The sequence below is a fragment of the Triticum urartu genome, chromosome 2, assembly GCF_003073215.2.
Source record: "Triticum urartu cultivar G1812 chromosome 2, Tu2.1, whole genome shotgun sequence".
NCBI classification, from domain to species: Eukaryota; Viridiplantae; Streptophyta; class Magnoliopsida; order Poales; family Poaceae; genus Triticum; species Triticum urartu.
Window position 1 is genome coordinate 661225182 of NC_053023.1, and position 19669 is coordinate 661244850.

At 47.4% G+C, this 19669-nt stretch overlaps 2 protein-coding genes and 1 pseudogene across 5 annotated transcripts; 1 reads left to right on the top strand and 2 right to left on the bottom strand.

Annotated features, from left to right (window-relative positions):
* Positions 1–1119: 1119 nt before the first annotated feature.
* On the bottom strand, positions 1120–2904 carry LOC125539535 (probable plastid-lipid-associated protein 8, chloroplastic). Its single transcript, XM_048703017.1, has 4 exons — positions 2657–2904; positions 2334–2457; positions 1728–1904; positions 1120–1561 (listed from the first exon to the last, which is right to left on the bottom strand). The coding sequence occupies exons 1-4, from the start codon at positions 2822–2824 to the stop codon at positions 1371–1373; spliced, it is 660 nt and encodes a 219-aa protein (XP_048558974.1). The 5' UTR covers positions 2825–2904; the 3' UTR covers positions 1120–1370.
* A 468-nt stretch (positions 2905–3372) lies between these two features.
* Positions 3373–8893, bottom strand: LOC125539533 (glycosyltransferase BC10-like). 4 transcript variants are annotated; one of them, XM_048703012.1, is made up of 12 exons: positions 8558–8891; positions 8027–8463; positions 7413–7511; positions 7075–7175; positions 6923–6994; positions 6735–6825; positions 4969–5049; positions 4406–4468; positions 4184–4306; positions 4032–4070; positions 3811–3908; positions 3373–3722 (listed from the first exon to the last, which is right to left on the bottom strand). In XM_048703012.1, exons 2-12 carry the CDS (start codon positions 8345–8347, stop codon positions 3668–3670), a joined length of 1143 nt encoding a protein of 380 aa, XP_048558969.1. In that variant the 5' UTR covers positions 8348–8463; positions 8558–8891; the 3' UTR covers positions 3373–3667. The 4 variants fall into 4 exon arrangements, with proteins under 4 accessions (XP_048558969.1, XP_048558973.1, XP_048558970.1 ...); XM_048703016.1 differs by lacking the exon at positions 6923–6994 and having other exon boundaries at positions 8558–8893; XM_048703013.1 differs by having other exon boundaries at positions 8027–8892.
* Positions 5144–6728, top strand: LOC125539534 (annotated as a pseudogene).
* Positions 8894–19669: the final 10776 nt, after the last annotated feature.

Consider the following 19669-nt stretch of genomic DNA (forward strand, 5'->3'; position numbering starts at 1 on the left):
TCCAAGAAGGGATGCGACGCCGACGACGCTGCTGCCCGGACGAGTCCTCAGGTTTCCCCGGGCACGCGAAGGGAGGTGGGGGGTGGATACCACCGACACCCTCCAGGAAGGAATGGTGGCACCCACAGGTGTCACCGCGTCGGGGCCGAAGCCGGCAGGGAGTTCTCCCGCATTCCAACCCCAACCGCCCAACCGGACGGAACCGACCTGCCAAACCGTCGCCCACCATCACGCGCCAACGCAGTACCGCCGCCACCCACGCCGCCTCACTACGAACACCACCACGAGGCCAAGAGGACCGAAGAGAAGCTCACCACGACGGGAGCAGCAACACCGACGTCGAGCGGGAGGGAACCACCTCCACCGCCGTCGTGCGGGAGACCCGTGCCTCCGGCACCGTCGCGGTAGCCGTCCGGACGCGGCAGCGGGGCATGCCGGGCCACCCCTGGCCCAGCCAGGCCCAAAGCGGGCCCGTTAAGCCCCGCCGGCCGCGATGCAGCAGGCCGGCGTCGTCGTCGCCAGCACCCAGCCACTTGTAGCATCTCCTCCACCTCCCAGAAGCCACGCCGAAGACCATCCCCGCCGCCGGCCCGCCCAGGCCCAGATGGAGCCCGAAGGGCCTAGATCTGGGCCAAGCGGGCGACGCCAGAGCCCGCCGCCGCGCGCCCCGCCGCCAACGGCAGCGCCGCCGCCCAGCTGCTCGCCTGCATGCGCCACGGAACCCCGCCGCCACGCCAGACCGCCACCGCCTAAACGCACCCCCCGGAGCAGCTCCGCCCACGCCGGAGAGCGACCGGGAGGGGAAGGGCCAGGAGGCTGCCGACACCAGCAGCCCCGGGCCAAGCCGGCCGCGGGCGCCGGCGACAGCGGCGGGAAGGGAGGAGGGAGGGAGGGCCTGGAGGGAGGAGGCCTGGCGCGCGGCCGGTCGCCCGCGGGGGGGCGACGCGGTCGCGAGAGGAAAAGTCTTTTCAAGAACCGAGTCCTCCAGTTGTCAATTTCGGTCCCCCCCCCCCCCTCTCTCTTTTCTTCTTCCAATGTTTTTTAGGTGAGATCACATTTTCTTGAATTAGACTAATGTGCCCGTGGGGGCGTGTGTGAGAATCTAGCCAGAATACTCAGTATCTCAAACTATCATCGTCCTGCTCAAACCCCAGTGTGATCATAAGTACATCCGGGAACAAGATCAGCATGAGTACCGCAAACATTTTCGCTCACAACAAGGCAATCTGCTTCAGGTAGAAATTAATATCACAAGAAACTACTTTGCGGGTTTTATCTCTGAACTTACGTCTGCAAGCAGTTGTGCAGACATCCATATAGCTGATATACCTTGTGGCATCGAGCACATGCAAAATATGCAACCTACCCTTCTAATCTTGTCTCAGGAAGACGAAAAGCGAGCCTCGGGATCCTTTCCCAAGCCTGATCTTCTCGTCGACATAGGTGATTTCCAGCTTGACCTCGCTCTCGCCACCGTATTGGAAACCCAAGGGGCCTACCTTCAGTTCCGGGGGCTCAAATATGACCTGAATCCACTTGCTGTCCAATACATTCAGCTTGCCTGCAAGACACCCACAGAGTTGAGATCACTGGCATATTACCCGCAATCTTATATTTCTGATATTTGTGTCAACAATGCAGGGCTTGAAGCCAGCCTGGGGCTAGCCAATGAGTGAACAATATGCACGATGTAAACTGAATGAGTGAAGAACCAACATGTGGTTTACCTTTCAAAGACACCGCACCATCGAGGCCGAAGATGGAGAAGGACACCTTGTTCCTGACGACGTCGGGGGCTTCCACCACCTGAACCATGTCGTCGGTCTTGAACACCAGCCGCCCGAGAGGGGTCCGGTAAATCCCTCCGGGGGACGTCGGCACCGAGCAATACACCACGTCCCAGTCTGGTCAGGCACCGCACAAACTCAATCAAGCAACTTAATTCAGGTGGCATGAGGAACTGAACAAGGTAGATACATCTAACACTAGAGATCTCCAATGCGACCGTACCAACAGAATACCAGATGCAAGTCTCAGTGTATTACTTCCTCCGTTCCTAAATATAAGTCTTTTTAGATATTCCAACATGGACTACATACGAAGCAAAAAATGAGTGAATCTACGCTCTAAAATATGTCTATGTACATCCATATGTAGTTCATATTGGAAATCTCTAAAAAGACTTATATTTAGGACGGAGGGAGTACTACATGTTTGACAAAGTTGGTCATTTTTACATTGTGTCAGCAAGTGGCACAAGCACAGCCACAGCAGAATACCGGATAAGATGGAGTTGTGGTTTGGTTTGGCGAGGCAGGGAGGGAGGGACTCACCTCCGAATATAAGCGGGGACTTGACGGGCTCGTCGATGCAGTACTTCCCCAGCTGCTGCGCGACGTCGGCGACCTCCTGGTGGCCTTCCTCCGGTAGCAGCACCCCCCGGTCAGTCCCCTTCACCTGTCGCCAACATGCTAACTTGCTAAGAAATCACGCCGAAAATCGAAGCAAACTTTAGTTGGGACCAAATTTAGTGGAAAACGCTAATTTTTGGTGGTTTCTTGCCATATTATCCATGTTATAAACTTGCTTAGCAGGATTGCAAAACCTAGGACGAAGATTGGAGAGGGGCAAAGGAGCTAGTAGATGTGAGCGTCACCTTGGAGAGGATGGAGTCGACGAGCTCCGCCGGCGCCCGGAGGCCGGGGGCTGCGGCGAGGGAGCATCGGGCGGAGGCGACGCGCCGGCGGCGTGGCCGGCGGAGAGCGGTCGGTGAAGGTGTGGAGCAGGAGATGCGGACGCAAGGGGGCGCAGCAGAAGCCGCCATTTCCTTCTCGAGTTTGTGTGGCGAGGCGATAGCTTAACTGAAGCCCATTGCTCCCATTTTGTATTTCTTTTTCTTTTTATAAGAAACAGTTCCACTGGGTGTCCGGTCGCTGTTATCTCTGTCCCTCCGTTCGGAAATAACGTGGTTTCAGTTCAAAGTTATTTCCGAACGAGGTAATATTTCTCAAGTTCAAATATTCCTGAGGTGCTAAATTTTACTTCGTTTTAAAATGTATATGGTGCATTAAGTTTTTAAAAAAAATCAAAATTATAGATGCTTAACCAAATTTATAGAAAAATATATTAGCATCTCAGTAGGGAATAATTAAAATATATTTCATGAAGGATCTAATTTGGTATATAAAAAAGATATCAGCATCTCAGTACCGAAATAATAATAATAATAATAATAATAATAATAAAATATATTCCATGAACAAAAGTACACCATGAAAAAAAATTCTATATAAATCTGGTCACAAAAGAAATTAGACTTTCCAAAAAAAAATGCACCTTCTATTTCAAAATCAAGCAAGTACCGTGGAAATATGAAATGCAAAAACATGACAGCCACTTGAACAAGCGAAATGATTCGACGGAGCTTTGAGCAGACTCAGTGGTATTAGTGTAACCAATAATGGACATCATCTAATGGCTTTTCCGAGTTACAGTAATCTTACTATACATCACTGAATCAGTGACAAAATCTGTTAAGAAACTAGTAAAAAGACATGGTCGTCCTAAATATGTGATGTCCTGGAGCGAGTTAAAATGGCCTGAGATGGAGATGGGATTGGGAACCACTCGATTACTGCAGCGAATGCCTTCTCCTCCGTATTTTCTTCTATATCCACCAACTTGTCAATAGATCTAATGTCCTTCCAAATGTACACATGTTTCTATAGCAAAAATATCTCCTGTAAATTCCTGTAGTATGTGGGATGAGCACAGCACACTCAAAAGAGGGTGTAATTCGAGAATAAGTACATGAGGTTGTTCATGGACTCAGGGTAGAACTTCCTTGCGAACAGGTAGCATGGTTTCTTCACTCCATTCCATAAGCAAGGGTTCTGTGTAACCACTTTCTGTAACAACAAGGAAACAAATCAAGTATCTCTGTATTAGTTCCTTTTCTTCATCACTTTGAGTTTGTCAGGTAAATGTGCACGTGAATCATTGAGAGAGAGAGAGAGAAGAGAGACAGAGACCTTGATATCGCTTGTAACATGATGGCTCACGTCGATTGACTGCAGCGAGATCAAAGAATTGGAATTAGAACCATGTTAGAGATGAACTTAAAGGACCTCTGACAAGTAGACATGACACGAGATAAATCTACAAGTGTAACACAGAAACATACAGTTATATTCTTGAGGAGCCCATGAGTGACATCTTGCGCCCGATAAGCTTTTGGATGCCACTTTCCTTCTGACCAGTCAACATGAGTTACGGACCAATTCGCTATTCCATTTGGATCCATCATCTGTTTTGTGCAAATACAAGTTCCCATAATCGCAAGTGACGCAATGGTTATTACTGATGGAGATAAATGTCAACATATAAAAGGCCCTCGTATACTTACATTGAATAGTGTTGGCATATAATGCTCATCGGCATAGCAATTGCGTCCACCTTCCATTCCTGGCTGCAAACAGAGCAAACACATGTCATACATCTGAGCCCACTATGGTAAACTAAAAGAAATGATGTGTGATAAAACCACTGATAATAAATTCGTAATTAGCTCATTAATACCTAAAACACAACAATACATGCACATATACAGTGTAAAGCAACTGTAGAACATATACAAAGATCACGGACATTTTATTTTATTTTTGGAAAGTTTGTCATCTTTCGGTGAATGAGACAGAACAGGTTTCCTTTGCTACAAAAGCAATAGTAAGTACAACCTCATAGATAATAGATAGTTCAATAGTACACTATATCATCCAATGAAAAATATCAAACTAGCAAAGGACGTGATATTGTGCCACATGATCCTCAAGTTTAAGAAAAATAAAGTATGAAATGAAGTTTACCATATAGTGCATATACCAAATCTTATATGCTGTGAGACAACTGGGCAGAGATATGTCTGACAACTGTATATGGGAAAGGAAAGAGTAAAAGGGCATGGCATACCTTACAATAAAGCTTGAACTTTGTATAGTAAAGACTGTCCGCGATTGTCATCAATGCATGTTGCCGCTTGACTGAGAACCACTGAAATATTTAGAGACTTTGTTGAGATGCAACTTTCTATATGAAAATACATATCAACAAAATAGAGTAAAAGATGAGGAGGGAGGGGGGGGGGGGGGGGGGGGCAAACTTATGTGACCGAAGGATTAACTTTAGTAATATATTGGAAGCTAGCCCCCGCGTCGCTCCCAGGGGCGACTCGGGAGGCGAAACCCTAGCCGCCGCCCAGGCTCCCCTCCTTCCCCTCCCTCCCCTCGCCGTCGCCGGAGGATGCCGGCGGGCAAAGCCCTCACCGGTGGACGGCGGCGGCGGGGCCCTCGTTCGTGTGCTTGCGCGCTGCTGCTGGGCGCGCTGGAGCGGCGGGAGCGCGCGGTGGCGCGGTGGGCGGCCGTCTGCTCGCGGGGAGGTCGAGATGGCGTGGACTGCGTGCGCGGTGGCGCTGCCATGGCGGCCGCCGGCCGCTGATGCGTGCGGCAGAGTTGAGGGCGCCAGATCTGGGCCGCACGAGCCCACCCAGGCCGGCGACAATCACTCTGCCCCCACCCACCCCTCTCCCTCCTCCCACCCCTCCCGGCCGCCGCCGGCGGTTGCCGCTGGGTTAGTAAGCACGCGCGCAGCGACCTTGACGGTTGCTGCTCCGCTGTGCCCCAGCGGATCCTGGTGGCGGAGGCTGCGGGCCCGCGCGGCGGCGGCGCGGTGCAGGTGGCTGCTGCCGCCTGCTGGACGCGCTCCCGGCGGTGGCCGGCCTGCTGGAGCTGCGCTGGTCGGTGCTCACTCCTGCGACGACAACGTTTCTAGGCTTCCCCCATGTGTGTTGGTCTTCTCCGACGATTCTTCGCCATGCCCGGTCTGCCATTGCATCTGAGGTCTTCGTCCTTGGGTCGGGGCGAAATCCCCGCGCGGCGACGGCCTGCGCTGTCAACGGCGACGCCCGAGGGTGCCGTCACCTCCTTGGAGGCGTTGGCATGACCCTGACCAGACCTCCTCCTCGAGCACCGGGAGAAATCCTAGGTCCGGCCTCCCGGACCGGGCAGCGGCGGCGTCTCAACGCCGTTCCCCTCTTGATGGCGCTGCTTTGGCTGCAAGTGGAGTACTTGATGCGGCAGATAGTGGTTGGCGATGCATTGCTCTGGCGTAGACTGCTACACAAGGAGCAGGTCGCAACGTTTGCCTGCGCCGGCGCTCCCCAATGAATGCTACACCAGTTCCAATCAGGCCCTGCTTTTCACCCGCCGACTCTCTAGGCACATGGGTGCGAGGTACGTCGGCTTGGGCGGTCCTGAAGCTGCATTCGTCCCTGGAAGTGCCTGGCAATGGCAGTGATGCTGCCCTGTTGCTCCGAGTCTCGGTGCTTCGCCATTTTGGCTGGAGGCAAGGCTGGGCGAGGCCTAATGTCGTTGCGTGTCTGTAGTTGAGGGCACCTCCTCACCTAGCTGTAGTCACTTTGTGAGGACGGTCGTGTGTGTGTGTGTGTGTGCGTGCGCGTGTGTGTGTGTCCCTCCTTTCTGGAGGTTGTACCCCTGATGTCTTCCTGTTCAATGCAATGAAACGCAACTCTTTTGCGTTTTCTCGAAAAAAAACTTTAGTAATATTACTGTCTGGAGATTAAAGGCTTAAAATTTAGACACAAAGTCATGCTGTCTTGAAGAATCTACTGTGCAAAATACTTTTGGCCCATGAACTTAATAGATAGTTCAGTAAATTACCTGTGAACCCTTCCTGAAGTCAGACTCTCTAACCTCAGGTAACATATTTTGCGAATATCTAAAATTTCCGTGTGGTCCAGGATCATAGAAGCTGACCAAGGAATAAATAAAATGGAAGTAAGAAATAGAAGCTCCAATAATGTTAAGGCTAGTTCTTGAGAAAAAATTTAAGCAGATATTTGATTTACAAGTCAATAAAACTGAGATTTGTTCCCATCAGGTAGTCATACACATAGTCAAAATTGTGCAAAGGTACGCAGCTGTAACAGCACAAGAGTTGACGTCAGATAGAATTTATCATGAAGGAAAATCAGATGTAAGCAAACTATACTCTGTGGACCTGTCAGAAAGCAGCACAAAATGCTGGTTGTCAATGTCTTGTAGAGCATTCGCCAACAACCTCCTCTCAGCATCAACCATAGAAATCTGACCCCACTGTACCTGCAATAAATATATATATCACCCAAGGCGTCTTTAGCTTCTGAACACTGTTGCAAGACATGGTCTATATGGCAAATATCGATACCGATCAAGGAATAACAGTTTCAATTTTTCAAAAGCATAGACATAATGCTGAAATTAATTTGTGTTTTGTATCACCAGCTGATAAATTAATATGAACAGTGCATGACTTGTTATAACAGCTTTCAAACTGTGCATTATTTACAATGTCATTACCTTGTCACTGTGTATATCTCGACCAATAAATAAGCGACTGACATGTTCTGGCTTCTCCCTCGAGGCGTGAACATATATGGTATATCTTCCCTCATGACCCTGCGGAGACAGCAGCAGAAGACATAAAGAGACAACTTTGAGCAAAATGTGATGACACTGAGAACTACGCTATCGTTCAAAAGATCGATGGTTCTCTCCGTGATGCCTTAAATCAACAAAATGGTCACAAAGTGTAATTGTATCTTTAACGGTACGCAGTTTTCAGAGAAAGTCCGAAATTCCAATGAATAGAAAACACTGGCATAGCATGTTAATATCAATTAATTCAGGCTATCTTAGCGATGGAGATAATGGAGCAATAGATGTGCATCAAGACCAAGCAATCCACTTCTAGATCTTGCTTATTAGCTAGCCGGAAATGGTTATGCACTCAAACTATATGTCATTAATCCTTACTGTATAATTTCCAGCTTTTTCTATAGCTTGGATGTAGTTTAATTAAAAGCTGTTGTCCACTTGGATACAAGGGCCAGTAACAAATACGTACGTGTAATCGATCGTATGGCACCAAAATCCTGACCAAAAGAACAATACTTCGTGCATCCGATACGCACCTCGAAGAATTTCTCCCATAGTTTTTCAAACGGCAAGTTGCCCGGGGTGAGGAACATGAAGGCAATCTTGGACCCCCTGGACCGAACAGGAGGTGTGGAGAGCATGTGGCCGAAGACGACGCGCGAGGCCCTCTCGTCGTCGGTGAGCTCCCTGTCGGGCTCCACCGGGAGCAAGTTGCTGACGGGGGAGGCGTAATGCCGGGGCGGGTAGTGGTAGGCCCAGACCACCACGACGGAGACGATGGCCGATACGGCGAGTATCCACGCGCGCCGCCTCGGAGAAGCCGCCGCTCTCGTGCGGGGCAGCGGCGCGGCCTTCATGTCCCCGACGACGGCCGCGGCCGGGCAGCAGCTCGCGAGGGGTCGCCGTCAGAGCCGAGATCGATCTTGATTGGCGGAGAAGACGGCGCCGCCCGACCAAACGAATCGGCCGCCGCCTGCACGGAGAGGGGAGAGGGCTTCGGTTCTTGATCGCTCGAACTGCCGGAGCAAAAGGGGGAGACGAAGAGCTGACCAGCTAGGGTTCCTTACCGGCAGGAAGGCAATCAATCAGCCCGCAGCCAGAGCACCAGCTGGCCTGGCTCGGCGCCGCCGCCGCCGCCGCTGCAGCGGATTTCGGCTGGGGGAGGATGGCAGCTGAGGAGCGCAGGGAGGGGGCCGAATCCGGCGGGTGGGGAGAAAAGAAATCAGGGGAGGCGGCGCGGGGAGGGGAGGAAGAATCACAGCGCGGATTGGAATTGTTGGATGGATGGAAAGAAAAAAGGCGGAAGCTTCAGAGGATCGGCGGGCGCCCGCGTCCGGTCTGTTGGGGGCGTGTCGGGGGGTTTTCGTTCCGTTTGTTTGTTTGTTTGTTCCTGAACATGGAACATGGGATGGGACGGGAGTTATGGAAGCCGATCGGAGGTGGCTGGAACATGCCATTTTTCTCGTCTCAATCAAAGACTAGTAGCAGCAGGAGCAGTAGTAGGAGTAAAACAACGGAGGCGTGCCGGATTTTGTTTGGTAGCTGACGCGTCCGGCTTTCGGTCCCCCGGCTTGGCGACTGCCCATTGGATGTTTGGCATGGGGTGACGACGCACGCTTCACAGGAGCCGCCGGATTGGTTTGATCGGACAGTTTCAGATCGTTCAGAAACAAATGCCCCATGCGTTTCTATTTTATAACCGGGGATCCTCGGAATCCAAATGTATTTATTGTAGAATTGTGCATGCTTTCAGTTACATGTACCGATTACAAAAGAATTACTAGGAATATATATTGTGGAAGACTTTTTTTGCTCATCTCTACTACTATGTGTAAATGCAACAACCCCTCCCTCCCTCCGGGATTAAATAAGCTGGCGGCTACGGATCTATCACGGAGGATTTCAGTTTTATTCCAATTCACTAGGCCGCGTGCGCAAAACCTCTTCCGGTTGTTGGGTTTTATCTTTTTCCATCCTGGTGATGCACCTTGCCTCCCGCGTGAGTAGCTATGAGGTTTGTGTGCAAGTCACTGGGCAGGATGACGCTCGCTTTTGAGGAGCAGAAGCCTCGCTCCTTTGCTGTTTATTCCAGGTCGACTTGGATGGCGCTAATTGGCCTATTTCATCATCAATTGTTACGCATATCTTTAGCTTCAATTTTTTTTTCTCATGCCTTCTTCGGAATTTATCCTTCAAGCTCACCAAAGAACGGTCACCTCGCAAAAGCAAATTGGAATGACATGAACAATGGTAGTGTAATGAATATGAGAGATAAAGCATCCTATTGTGTGTGTATTATTTTATCACTATAGATTTAAGCTCTCGTGACAAATATTATCAAGCACAGTACTATTATGGTTTTGTTATCGCTGGTGTGGAGCCCTAGATATTAAAATTGTTAGATTAAATAGAGGTCATTGTCGTTGATGGCGGTGAAGGTGATATGCGAGTCCTAAGAAGCTCACTCAAGAGTTCAACAACGAGAATGCTCTTCTTGTCAAGATTGCACGAATGGACAAGCTAGATGGCCAGGCTAAGGGGGAAGGATCACGCAAGGGAGATGCCATATGACATTGAGGATTGCATCTATGTCTTCGTGCATGGCCTTGAAGTACAAATGTGCAGCCACTGAGTTTCTCAAGAATATTGTTGAATACCTTAAGAAGTTGAAAATGCGCCATCAAATCACCAACAATCTCCAGTGCACCGAGGCTCATGTACGGTGCATGAGGCATAAACTTGATAAGTACATCCCTACCTCTATTTTTTTGCTTGTTGGCCCACGAGCACTCGCCATTTATGCGGAGACCGCTAGTCTACTTGGTAGTGGCGAAGCTTAGTGAGGGCCAACATGGGTCCCCCCCATCCCAGTCAGAAGATTATCTGTGATAATCCCTTAGTAGTTGGCCCATATAAGCAGTGAAATTGGCCCAACCCATTTTCTGGACCCCCCTGGTCCCATTGCCCCTCCAACATTTTGACCCAAGATCCACCACCGCTTGTGGGCAAACCTTTTTATTGTGTGTATATTATCGTATCTATATAATTTTTGTGGTTTATTGTCGTTGATGTGATATGGGGGCACAAGCCTTGTTTGGTTAAACGGAGGTCCTTGTCGTTGCTGATGATGAAGGTCATACGCGATTCCTAAGAACCTCACAAGGGGTTCAACAACATTAATGTTCTTTTTGTCAATATTGTATGAATGGACGAGGTAGATGACGACTAAGGTGTGGAGGGATCAAGTGAGGATGATTCCATATGACATTGATGTTTCTTCCCCTCTTGACGTCTATATGTACTTCTCCACCTGACAAGATTTCTTTCTTTAGAGCAACTCTAGTACTGTTGCCTGATCGACCCAATCGGAAAAATAACGGCATGACCAATTTGACCGAAAAGGCCATTCTAGTAGAGCCATCATCCGACCCCGAGTCGCCATAGATTATGAAGGGTGCTCCATATACTGTTGGGGAACGTAGTAAAACGTAGTAATTTCAAAAAAATTCCTACGCACACGCAAGATCATGGTGATGCATAGCAACGAGAGGGGAGAGTGTGATCTACGTACCCTTGTAGACCAATAGTGGAAGGGTTAGCACAACGCGGTTGATGTAGTCGTACGTCTTCACGGCCCAACCGATCAAGCACCGAAACTACGGCACCTCTGAGTTTTAGCACACGTTCAGCTCGATGACGATCCCCGGACTCCGATCCAGCAAAGTCTCAAGGAAGAGTTCCGTCAGCACGATGGCGTGGTGACGATCTTGATGTTCTACCATCGCAGGGCTTCGCCTAAGCACCGCTACAATATTATCGAGGATTATGGTGGAAAGGGGCACCGCACACGACTAAGAAAACGATCACGTGGATCAACTTGTGTGTCTAGGCGTGCCCCCTGCCCCCGTATATAAAGGAGCAAGGGGAGGAGGCCGGCCGGCCCTATTGGCGCGCCAAGGAGGAGTCCTCCTCCTAGTAGGAGTCTTACTCCTACTATGAGGGGGAAGGAAGTGGGCAGGGAGAAGGAAAGGGCCCCCCCCCTCTCCTAGTCCAATTCGGACCAGGGGAGGAGGAGGCGCGCAGCTCACCCTGGCTGCCCTTCTCTCTCTGCACTAAGCCCCATATGGCCCATTACTTCTCCCGGGGGGGGGGGGGGGTGGGGAACCCTCCGGCTCTCCAGTTTTCTCCGAAATCACCCGGAATACTTCTGGTGTCCGAATATAGCCGTCCAATATATCAATCTTTATGTCTCGACCATTTTGAGACTCCTCGTTATGTCCGTGATCACATCCGGGACTCCGAACTAACCTCGGTACATCAAAACTCATAATATAACTGTCATAGAAACCTTAAGCGTGCGGACCCTACGGGTTCGAGAACAATGTAGACATGACCGAGACATGTCTCCGGTCAATAACCAATAGCGGAACCTGGATGCTCGTATTGGCTCCCACATATTCTACGAAGATCTTTATCGGTCAGACCGCATAACAACATACGTTGTTCCCTTTGTCATCGGTATGTTACTTCCCCGAGATTCGATCGCCGGTATCTCAATACCTAGTTCAATCTCGTTACCGGCAAGTCTCTTTACTCGTTCCGTAATACATCATCTCGCAACTAACTCATTAGTTGCAATGCTTGCAAGGCTTATGTGATGTGCATTACCGAGAGGGCCCAGAGATACCTCTCCGACAATCGGAGTGACAAATCCTAATCTCGAAATACGCCAACCCAACATTTACCTTTGGAGACACCTGTAGAGCTCCTTTATAATCACCCAGTTACGTTGTGACGTTTGGTAGCACACAAAGTGTTCCTCCGGCAAACGGGAGTTGCATAATCTCATAGTCATAGGAACATGTATAAGTCATGAAGAAAGCAATAGCAACATACTAAACGATCGGGTGCTAAGCTAATGGAATGGGTCATGTCAATCACATCATTCTCCTAATGATGTGATCCCGTTAATCAAATGACAACACATGTCTATGGTTAGAACATAACAATCTTTGATTAACGAGCTAGTCAAGTAGAGGCATACTAGTGACACTCTGTTTGTCTATGTATTCACACATGTATTATGTTTCCGGTTAATACAATTCTAGCATGAATAATAAACATTTATCATGATATAAGGAAATAAAATAATAACTTTATTATTGCCTCTAGGGCATATTTCCTTCAGTCTCCCACTTGCACTAGAGTCAATAATCTAGATTACACAGTAATGATTCTAACACCCATGGAGCTTTGTTGTTGATCATGTTTTGCTCGTGGAAGAGGCTTAGTCACGGGTCTGGCAACATTCAGATCCGTATGTATCTTGCAAATCTCTAATGTCTCCCACCCTGGACTAGATTCCCGGATGGAATTGAAGCGTCTCTTGATGTTCTTTGGTTCTCTTGTGAAATCTGGATTCCTTGCCAAGGCAATTGCAGCCAGTTATTGTCACAAAAGATTTTCAATTGGACCCGACTGCACTAGGTATAAACACCTAGATCGGATATGATCCTTCATTCCAGACCCTTCATTTGCTGCTTCCAAAGCATGCTATGTACTTCCGCTTCACATGTAGATCCCGCCACAAACGCTTGTTTAGAACTGCAACCAACTGACAGCTCCACCCTTTAATGTAAACACGTATCCGGTTTGGCGATTTAGAATCGTCCGGATCAGTGTCAAAGCTTGCATCAAACGTAACCATTTACGATGGAGCTCTTGTCACCTCCATAATACGAAGAAACATATCCTTAGTCCTTTCACAGGTATTTCAGGATGTTCTTGACCGCTGTCCAGTGATCCACTCCTGGATTACTTGGTACCTCCTTGCTAGACTTATAGCAAGACACACATCCAGTCTGGTACACAGGCATTGGCATACATGATAGAGCCTATGGCTGAAAGCATAGGGAACATCTTTCAATTTTCTCTCTATCTTCTGCATTGGTCGGGACATTGAGTCTTACTTCAATTTCACACCATGTAACACAGGCAAGAATCCTTTCTTTTGCTTGATCCATTTTGACTTCTTCAAAATTTGTCAAGGTATGCTTTGTGAAAGTTCCAATTAAGCGTATCTGATCTATCTCTAATAGATCTTAATGCCAAATATGTAAGGCAGCTTCACCAGGTCTTTCATTGAAAAACTCTTATTCAAGTATCCCTTTATGCTATCCAGAAATTCTATATCATTTCCGATTAGTAATATGTCATCTACATATAATATCAGAAATGCTACAGAGCTCCCACTCACTTTCTTGTAAATACAGGCTTCTCCAAAAGTCTGTACAAAACCAAATGCTTTGATCACACTATCAAAGCGTTTATTCCAACTCCGAGAAGCTTGCACCAGTCCATAAATGGATCGCTGGAGCTTGCATACTTTGTTAGCTCCCTTTGGATCGACAAAACCTTCTGGTTGCATCATATACAACTCTTCTTCCCAGAAATCCATTCAGGAATGCAGTTTTGACATCCATCTGCCAAATTTCATAATCATAAAATGCGGCAATTGCTAACATGATTCGGACAGACTTAAGCATCACTACGGGTGAGAAGGTCTCATCGTAGTCAATCCCTTGAACTTGTCGAAAACCTTTTGCGACAAGTCGAGCTTTGTAAGACAGTAACATTACCGTCAGGGTCAGTTTTTTCTTGAAGATCCATTTATTCTCAATTGCTTGCCGATCATGGGGCAAGTCAACCAAAGTCCAATACTTTGTTCTCATACATGGATCCCATCTCAGATTTCATGGCTTCAAGCCATTTTGCGGAATCTGGGCTCACCATCGCTTCTTCATAGTTCGTAGGTTCATCATGATCTAGTAGCATGACTTCCAGAACAGGATTACCGTACCACTCTGGTGTCCGAGATCTTACTCTGGTTGATCTACGAGGTTCGTAGTATCTTGTTCTGAAGTTTCATGATCATCATCATTAGCTTACTCACTAATTGGTGTAGGTGTCTCACTGAAGCTGGTTTCTATGATGTACTACTTTCCAATAAGGGAGCAGGTACAGTTACCTCATCAAGTTCTAATTTCCTCCCACTCACTTCTTTCGAGAGAAACTCCTTCTCTAGAAAGTTTCCGAATTTGGCAACAAAAGTCTTGCCTTCGGATCTGTGATAGAAGGTGTATCCAATAGTTTCCTTTGGATATCCTATGAAGACACATTTCTCTGATTTGGGTTTGAGCTTATCAGATTGAAGCTTTTTCACATAAGCATCGCAGCCCCAAACTTTCAGAAATGACAACTTTGGTTTCTTGCCAAACCACAGTTTATAAGGTGTCGTCTCAACGGATTTTGATGGTGCCCTATTTAACGTGAATGCGGCTATCTCTAGAGCATATCCCCAAAACGATAGCGGTAAATCAGTAAGAGACATCATAGATTGCACCATATCTAGTAAAGTACGATTACGACGTTTAGACACACCATTACGCTGTGGTGTTCCGGGTGGTGTGAGTTGCGAAACTATTCCGCATTGTTTCAAATGTACACCAAACTCGTAACTCAAATATTCTCCTCCATGATCAGATCGTAGGAATTTTATTTTCTTGTTATGATGATTTTCAACTTCACTCTGAAATTCTTTGAACTTTTCAAACGTTTCAGACTTATGTTTCATTAAGTAGATATACACATATCTGGTTAAGTCATCTGTGAAGGTGAGAAAATAACGATATCCGCCACGAGCCTCAACATTCATCGGACCACATACATCTGTATGTATGATTTCCAACAAATCTGTTGCTCTCTCCATAGTACCGGAGAACGGTGTTTTTTCATCTTACCCATAAGGCACGGTTCGCATGTACCAATTGATTCATAATGAAGTGGTTCCAAAAGTCCATCAGTATGAAGTTTCTTCATGTGCTTTACACCGATATGACCCAAACGGCAGTGCCACAAATAAGTTGCACTATCATTATCAACTCTGCATCTTTTGGCTTCAACATTATGAATATGTGTGTCACTACTATCGATATTTAATAAGAATAGACCACTCTTTAAGGGTGCATGACCATAAAAGATATTACTCATATAAATAGAACAACCATTATTCTCTGATTTAAATGAATAACCGTCTCGCATCAAACAAGATCCAGATATAATGTTCATGCATAACGCTGGCACCAAATAACAATTATTTAGGTCTAATACTAATCCCGCAGGTAGATGTAGAGGTAGTGTGCCGACCGCGATCACATCGACTTTGGAACCATTTCCCACGCACATCGTCACCTCGTCCTTAGCCAATCTTCGCTTAATTCGTAGTCCCTGTTTCGAGTTGCAAATGTTAGCAACAGAACCAGTATCAAATACCCAGGTGCTACTGCGAGCATTAGTAAGGTACACATCAATAACATGTATATCACATATACCTTTGTTCACCTTGCCATCCTTCTTATCCGCCAAATGCTTGGGGCAGTTCCGCTTCCAGTGACCAGTCTACTTGCAGTAGAAGCACTCAGTTTCAGGCTTAGGTCCAAGTTTGGGTTTCTTCTCTTGAGTAGCAACTTGCTTGCTGTTCTTTTTGAAGTTCCCCTTCTTCTTTCCTTTGCCCTTTTTCTTGAAACTAGTGGTCATGATGACCATCAACACTTGATGCTCCTTCTTGATTTCTACCTCCGCAGTTTTCAGCATTGTGATGAGCTCGGGAATAGTCTTATTCATCCCTTGCATATTATAGTTCATCACGAAGCTCTTGTAGCTTGGTGGCAGTGATTGGAGAATTCTGTCAATGACGCAATCATCTGGAAGATTAACTCCCAATTGAATCAAGTGATTATTATACCCAGACATTTTGAGTATGCTCACTGACAGAACTGTTCTCCTCCATCTTGCAGCTATAGAACTTATTGGAGACTTCATATCTCTCAATCCGGGCATTTTCTTGAAATATTAACTTCAACTCCTGGAACATCTCATATGCTCCATGACATTCAAAACGTCGTTGAAGTCCCGATTCTAAGCCGTAAAGCATGGCACACTGAACTATCAAGTAGTCATCAGCTTTGCTCTGCCAGACATTCATAACATCTGGTGTTGCTCCTGCAGCAGGCCAGGCACCCAGCGGTGCTTCCAGGACGTAATTCTTCTGTGCAGCAATGAGGATAATCCTCAAGTTACGGACCCAGTCCGTGTAATTGCTACCATCATCTTTCAACTTTGCTTTCTCAAGGAACGCATTAAAATTCAATGGAACAACACCACGGGCCATCTATCTACAATCAAACATAAACAAGCAAGATACTATCAGGTACTAAGTTCATGATAAATTTAGGTTCAATTAATCATATTACTAAAGAACTCCCACTTAGATAGACATCCCTCTAATCCTCTAAGTGATTACGTGATCCAAATCAACTAAACCATGTCCGATCATCACGTGAGATGGAGTAGTTTCATTGGTGAACATCGCTATGTTGATCATATCTACTATATGATTCACGCTCGACCTTTCGATCTCCGTGTTCCGAGGCCATATCTGCATATGCTTGGCTCGTCAAGTATAACCTGAGTATTCCGTGTGTGCAACTGTTTTGCACCCGTTGTATTTGAACGTAGAGCCTATCACACCCGATCATCACGTGGTGTCTCAGCACGAAGAACTTTCGCAATGGTGCATACTCAGGGAGAACACTTCTTGATAATTAGTGAGAGATCATCTTATAATGCTACCGTCAATCAAAGCAAGATAAGATGCATAAAAGATAAACATCACATGCAATCAATATAAGTGATATGATATGGCCATCATCATCTTGTGCCTGTGATCTCCATCTCCGAAGCACCGTCATGATCACCATCGTCACTGGCGCGACACCTTGATCTCCATCATAGCATCATTGTCGTCTCGCCAATCTTATGCTTCCACGACTATCACTACCGTTTAGTAATAAAGTAAAGCATTACATCGCGATTGCATTGCATACAATAAAGCGACAACCATATGGCTCCTGCCAGTTGCCGATAACTTGGTTACAAAACATGATCATCTCATACAATAAAACTTAGCATCATGTCTTGACCATATCAATCACATCACAACATGCCCTGCAAAAACAAGTTAGACGTCCTCTACTTTGTTGTTGCAAGTTTTACGTGGCTGCTACGGGCTTAAGCAAGAACCAATCTTACCTACGCATCAAAACCACAACGATAGTTTGTCAAGTTGTGCTGTTTTAACCTTCGCAAGGACCGGGCGTAGCCACACTCGGTTCAACTAAAGTTGGAGAAACTGTCACCCGCTAGCCACCTTTGTGAAAGCACGTCGGAGACGGTCTCGCGTAAGCGTACGCGTAATGTCGGTCCGGGCCGCTTCATCCAACAATACCGCCGAACCAAAGTATGACATGCTGGTAAGCAGTATGACTTATATCGCCCACAACTCACTTGTGTTCTACTCGTGCATATAACATCAACACCATAAAACCTAGGCTCGGATGCCACTGTTGGGGAACGTAGTAATTTCAAAAAATTCCTACGCACACGCAAGATCATGGTGATGCATAGCAACGAGAGGGGAGAGTGTATCTACGTACCCTTGTAGACCGACAGCGAAGCGTTAGCACAACGCGGTTGATGTAGTCGTACGTCTTCACGGCCCGACCGATCAAGCACCGAAACTACGGCACCTCCGAGTTTTAGCACACGTTCAGCTCGATGACGATCCCCGGACTCCGATCCAGCAAAGTGTCGGGGAAGAGTTCCGTCAGCACGACGGCGTGGTGACGATCTTGATGTTCTACCGTCGCAGGGCTTCGCCTAAGCACCGCTACAATATTATCGAGGATTATGGTGGAAGGGGGCACCGCACACGGCTAAGAAAATGATCACGTGGATCAACTTGTGTGTCTAGGGGTGCCCCTACCCCCGTATATAAAGGAGCAAGGGGAGGAGGCCGGCCAGCCCTATTGGCGCGCCAAGGAGGAGTCCTCCTCCTAGTAGGAGTCTAGGACTCCTACTAGGAGGGGGAAGGAAGTGGGGAGGGAAGGAAAGGGGGGCTTCGAGACTCCTCGTTATGTCCGTGATCACATCCGGGACTCCGAACTGTAAGTGCATCTAGTGCCACCCCTAGTTGGTTTTGGAGTATTGACGGCAAACCTAGTTGAGGGACTAATGTGTTTGTGAGAATTGCAGGATAACACAGGTAGAAGTCCCTCATTGATTCGGTTTTCCTACCAGAGATGACCCCTAAAAATGTATGAAGACATTGAAGTCAAAGGTGGTATATGAAGATACTCACATTGAAGACTATGACAAGAGAAGACACCACATGAAGCCTATGGAGCTCGAAGACTTAGATCTTTCGTAGTTTTCTTTCTTCTGTGTTGAGTCATAGGAACCACCATACTGTTAAGTGGGGTCCAAGAGAACCAGTCAGAATGACTGAAGTGATGCTTAAACAAAACCTATGTCTTCGAGTGAAGACTTTGAGAGCGAATCTTGTCCAGACTCGGGCAAGTCAGCTTTGATTGAAGCCCAAGTAAAGTTGCCGTGTGAGTTTGAAATCTGACCATTGGAACACGTGTCAGTTCCTTAGTGACCTAGGGTCATTTCGGACAAATCAGGTCAGGTTGCCAAGTGGCTATAAATAGCCCACCCCCTACAACCATAAACGGCTGGCTGCTCAGATTCAGAGTACGGCTTTTGTCGTTTGAGAGCAACCCACCTCGAAGCCTTTGAGAGAGAATTCCTTGCGAGGATAAAGCCCTAACCACCCAGAGCCAAAGAGAATTAGGCATCACTTAAGTCTTCTTGTCTGTGTGATCTGAAGACTTATTACACTTGAGGACTGTGCATCCTCCAGCCGGTTAGGCGTCGCGTTCTGAGCATCCAAGAGACATTGTGGATTGCCTGTGAACGAAGTCTGTGAAGGTTTGGGAGTCTACCTTGAAGACTTACCAGAGTGATTGGTCGAGGTCTGTATGACCTTAGCTCAAGGGGAATACGGTGAGGACTGGGTGTCCTGAGCTGCGTGTTCAGGACTGGGTGTCCGGGACTGTGTGTCCTAAGGTTTAAATACCTAGCCGCCCTAACCAGACGTACAGTTGTCACAGCAACTGGAAGTGGTCCAACAAATCATTGTCTTCAGCGAGTCACTGGTTTCATCTTCCCTTCCCTTTACTTACTGTTACTCCTTGTGAAGTCATTGTATATTCGCACTA

Bases quoted from the DNA above. Each gene is read 5' to 3' on its own strand.
- LOC125539533 (XM_048703013.1), bottom strand. From the start codon at position 8,347: ATGAAGGCCGCGCCGCTGCCCCGCACGAGAGCGGCGGCTTCTCCGAGG. The intron at 6,826-6,922 runs GTAAATCAAATA...TTCCTTGGTCAG, and splicing joins AATCTCAGTTTTATTGACTT to CTTCTATGATCCTGGACCAC. The intron at 3,909-4,031 runs GTCTCTGTCTCT...TTGTTGTTACAG, and splicing joins ATGTTACAAGCGATATCAAG to AAAGTGGTTACACAGAACCC.
- LOC125539535 (XM_048703017.1), bottom strand. From the start codon at position 2,824: ATGGCGGCTTCTGCTGCGCCCCCTTGCGTCCGCATCTCCTGCTCCACA. The intron at 2,458-2,656 runs GTGACGCTCACA...TGTTGGCGACAG, and splicing joins TCGACTCCATCCTCTCCAAG to GTGAAGGGGACTGACCGGGG. The intron at 1,562-1,727 runs GTAAACCACATG...GGTGTCTTGCAG, and splicing joins TGGTGCGGTGTCTTTGAAAG to GCAAGCTGAATGTATTGGAC.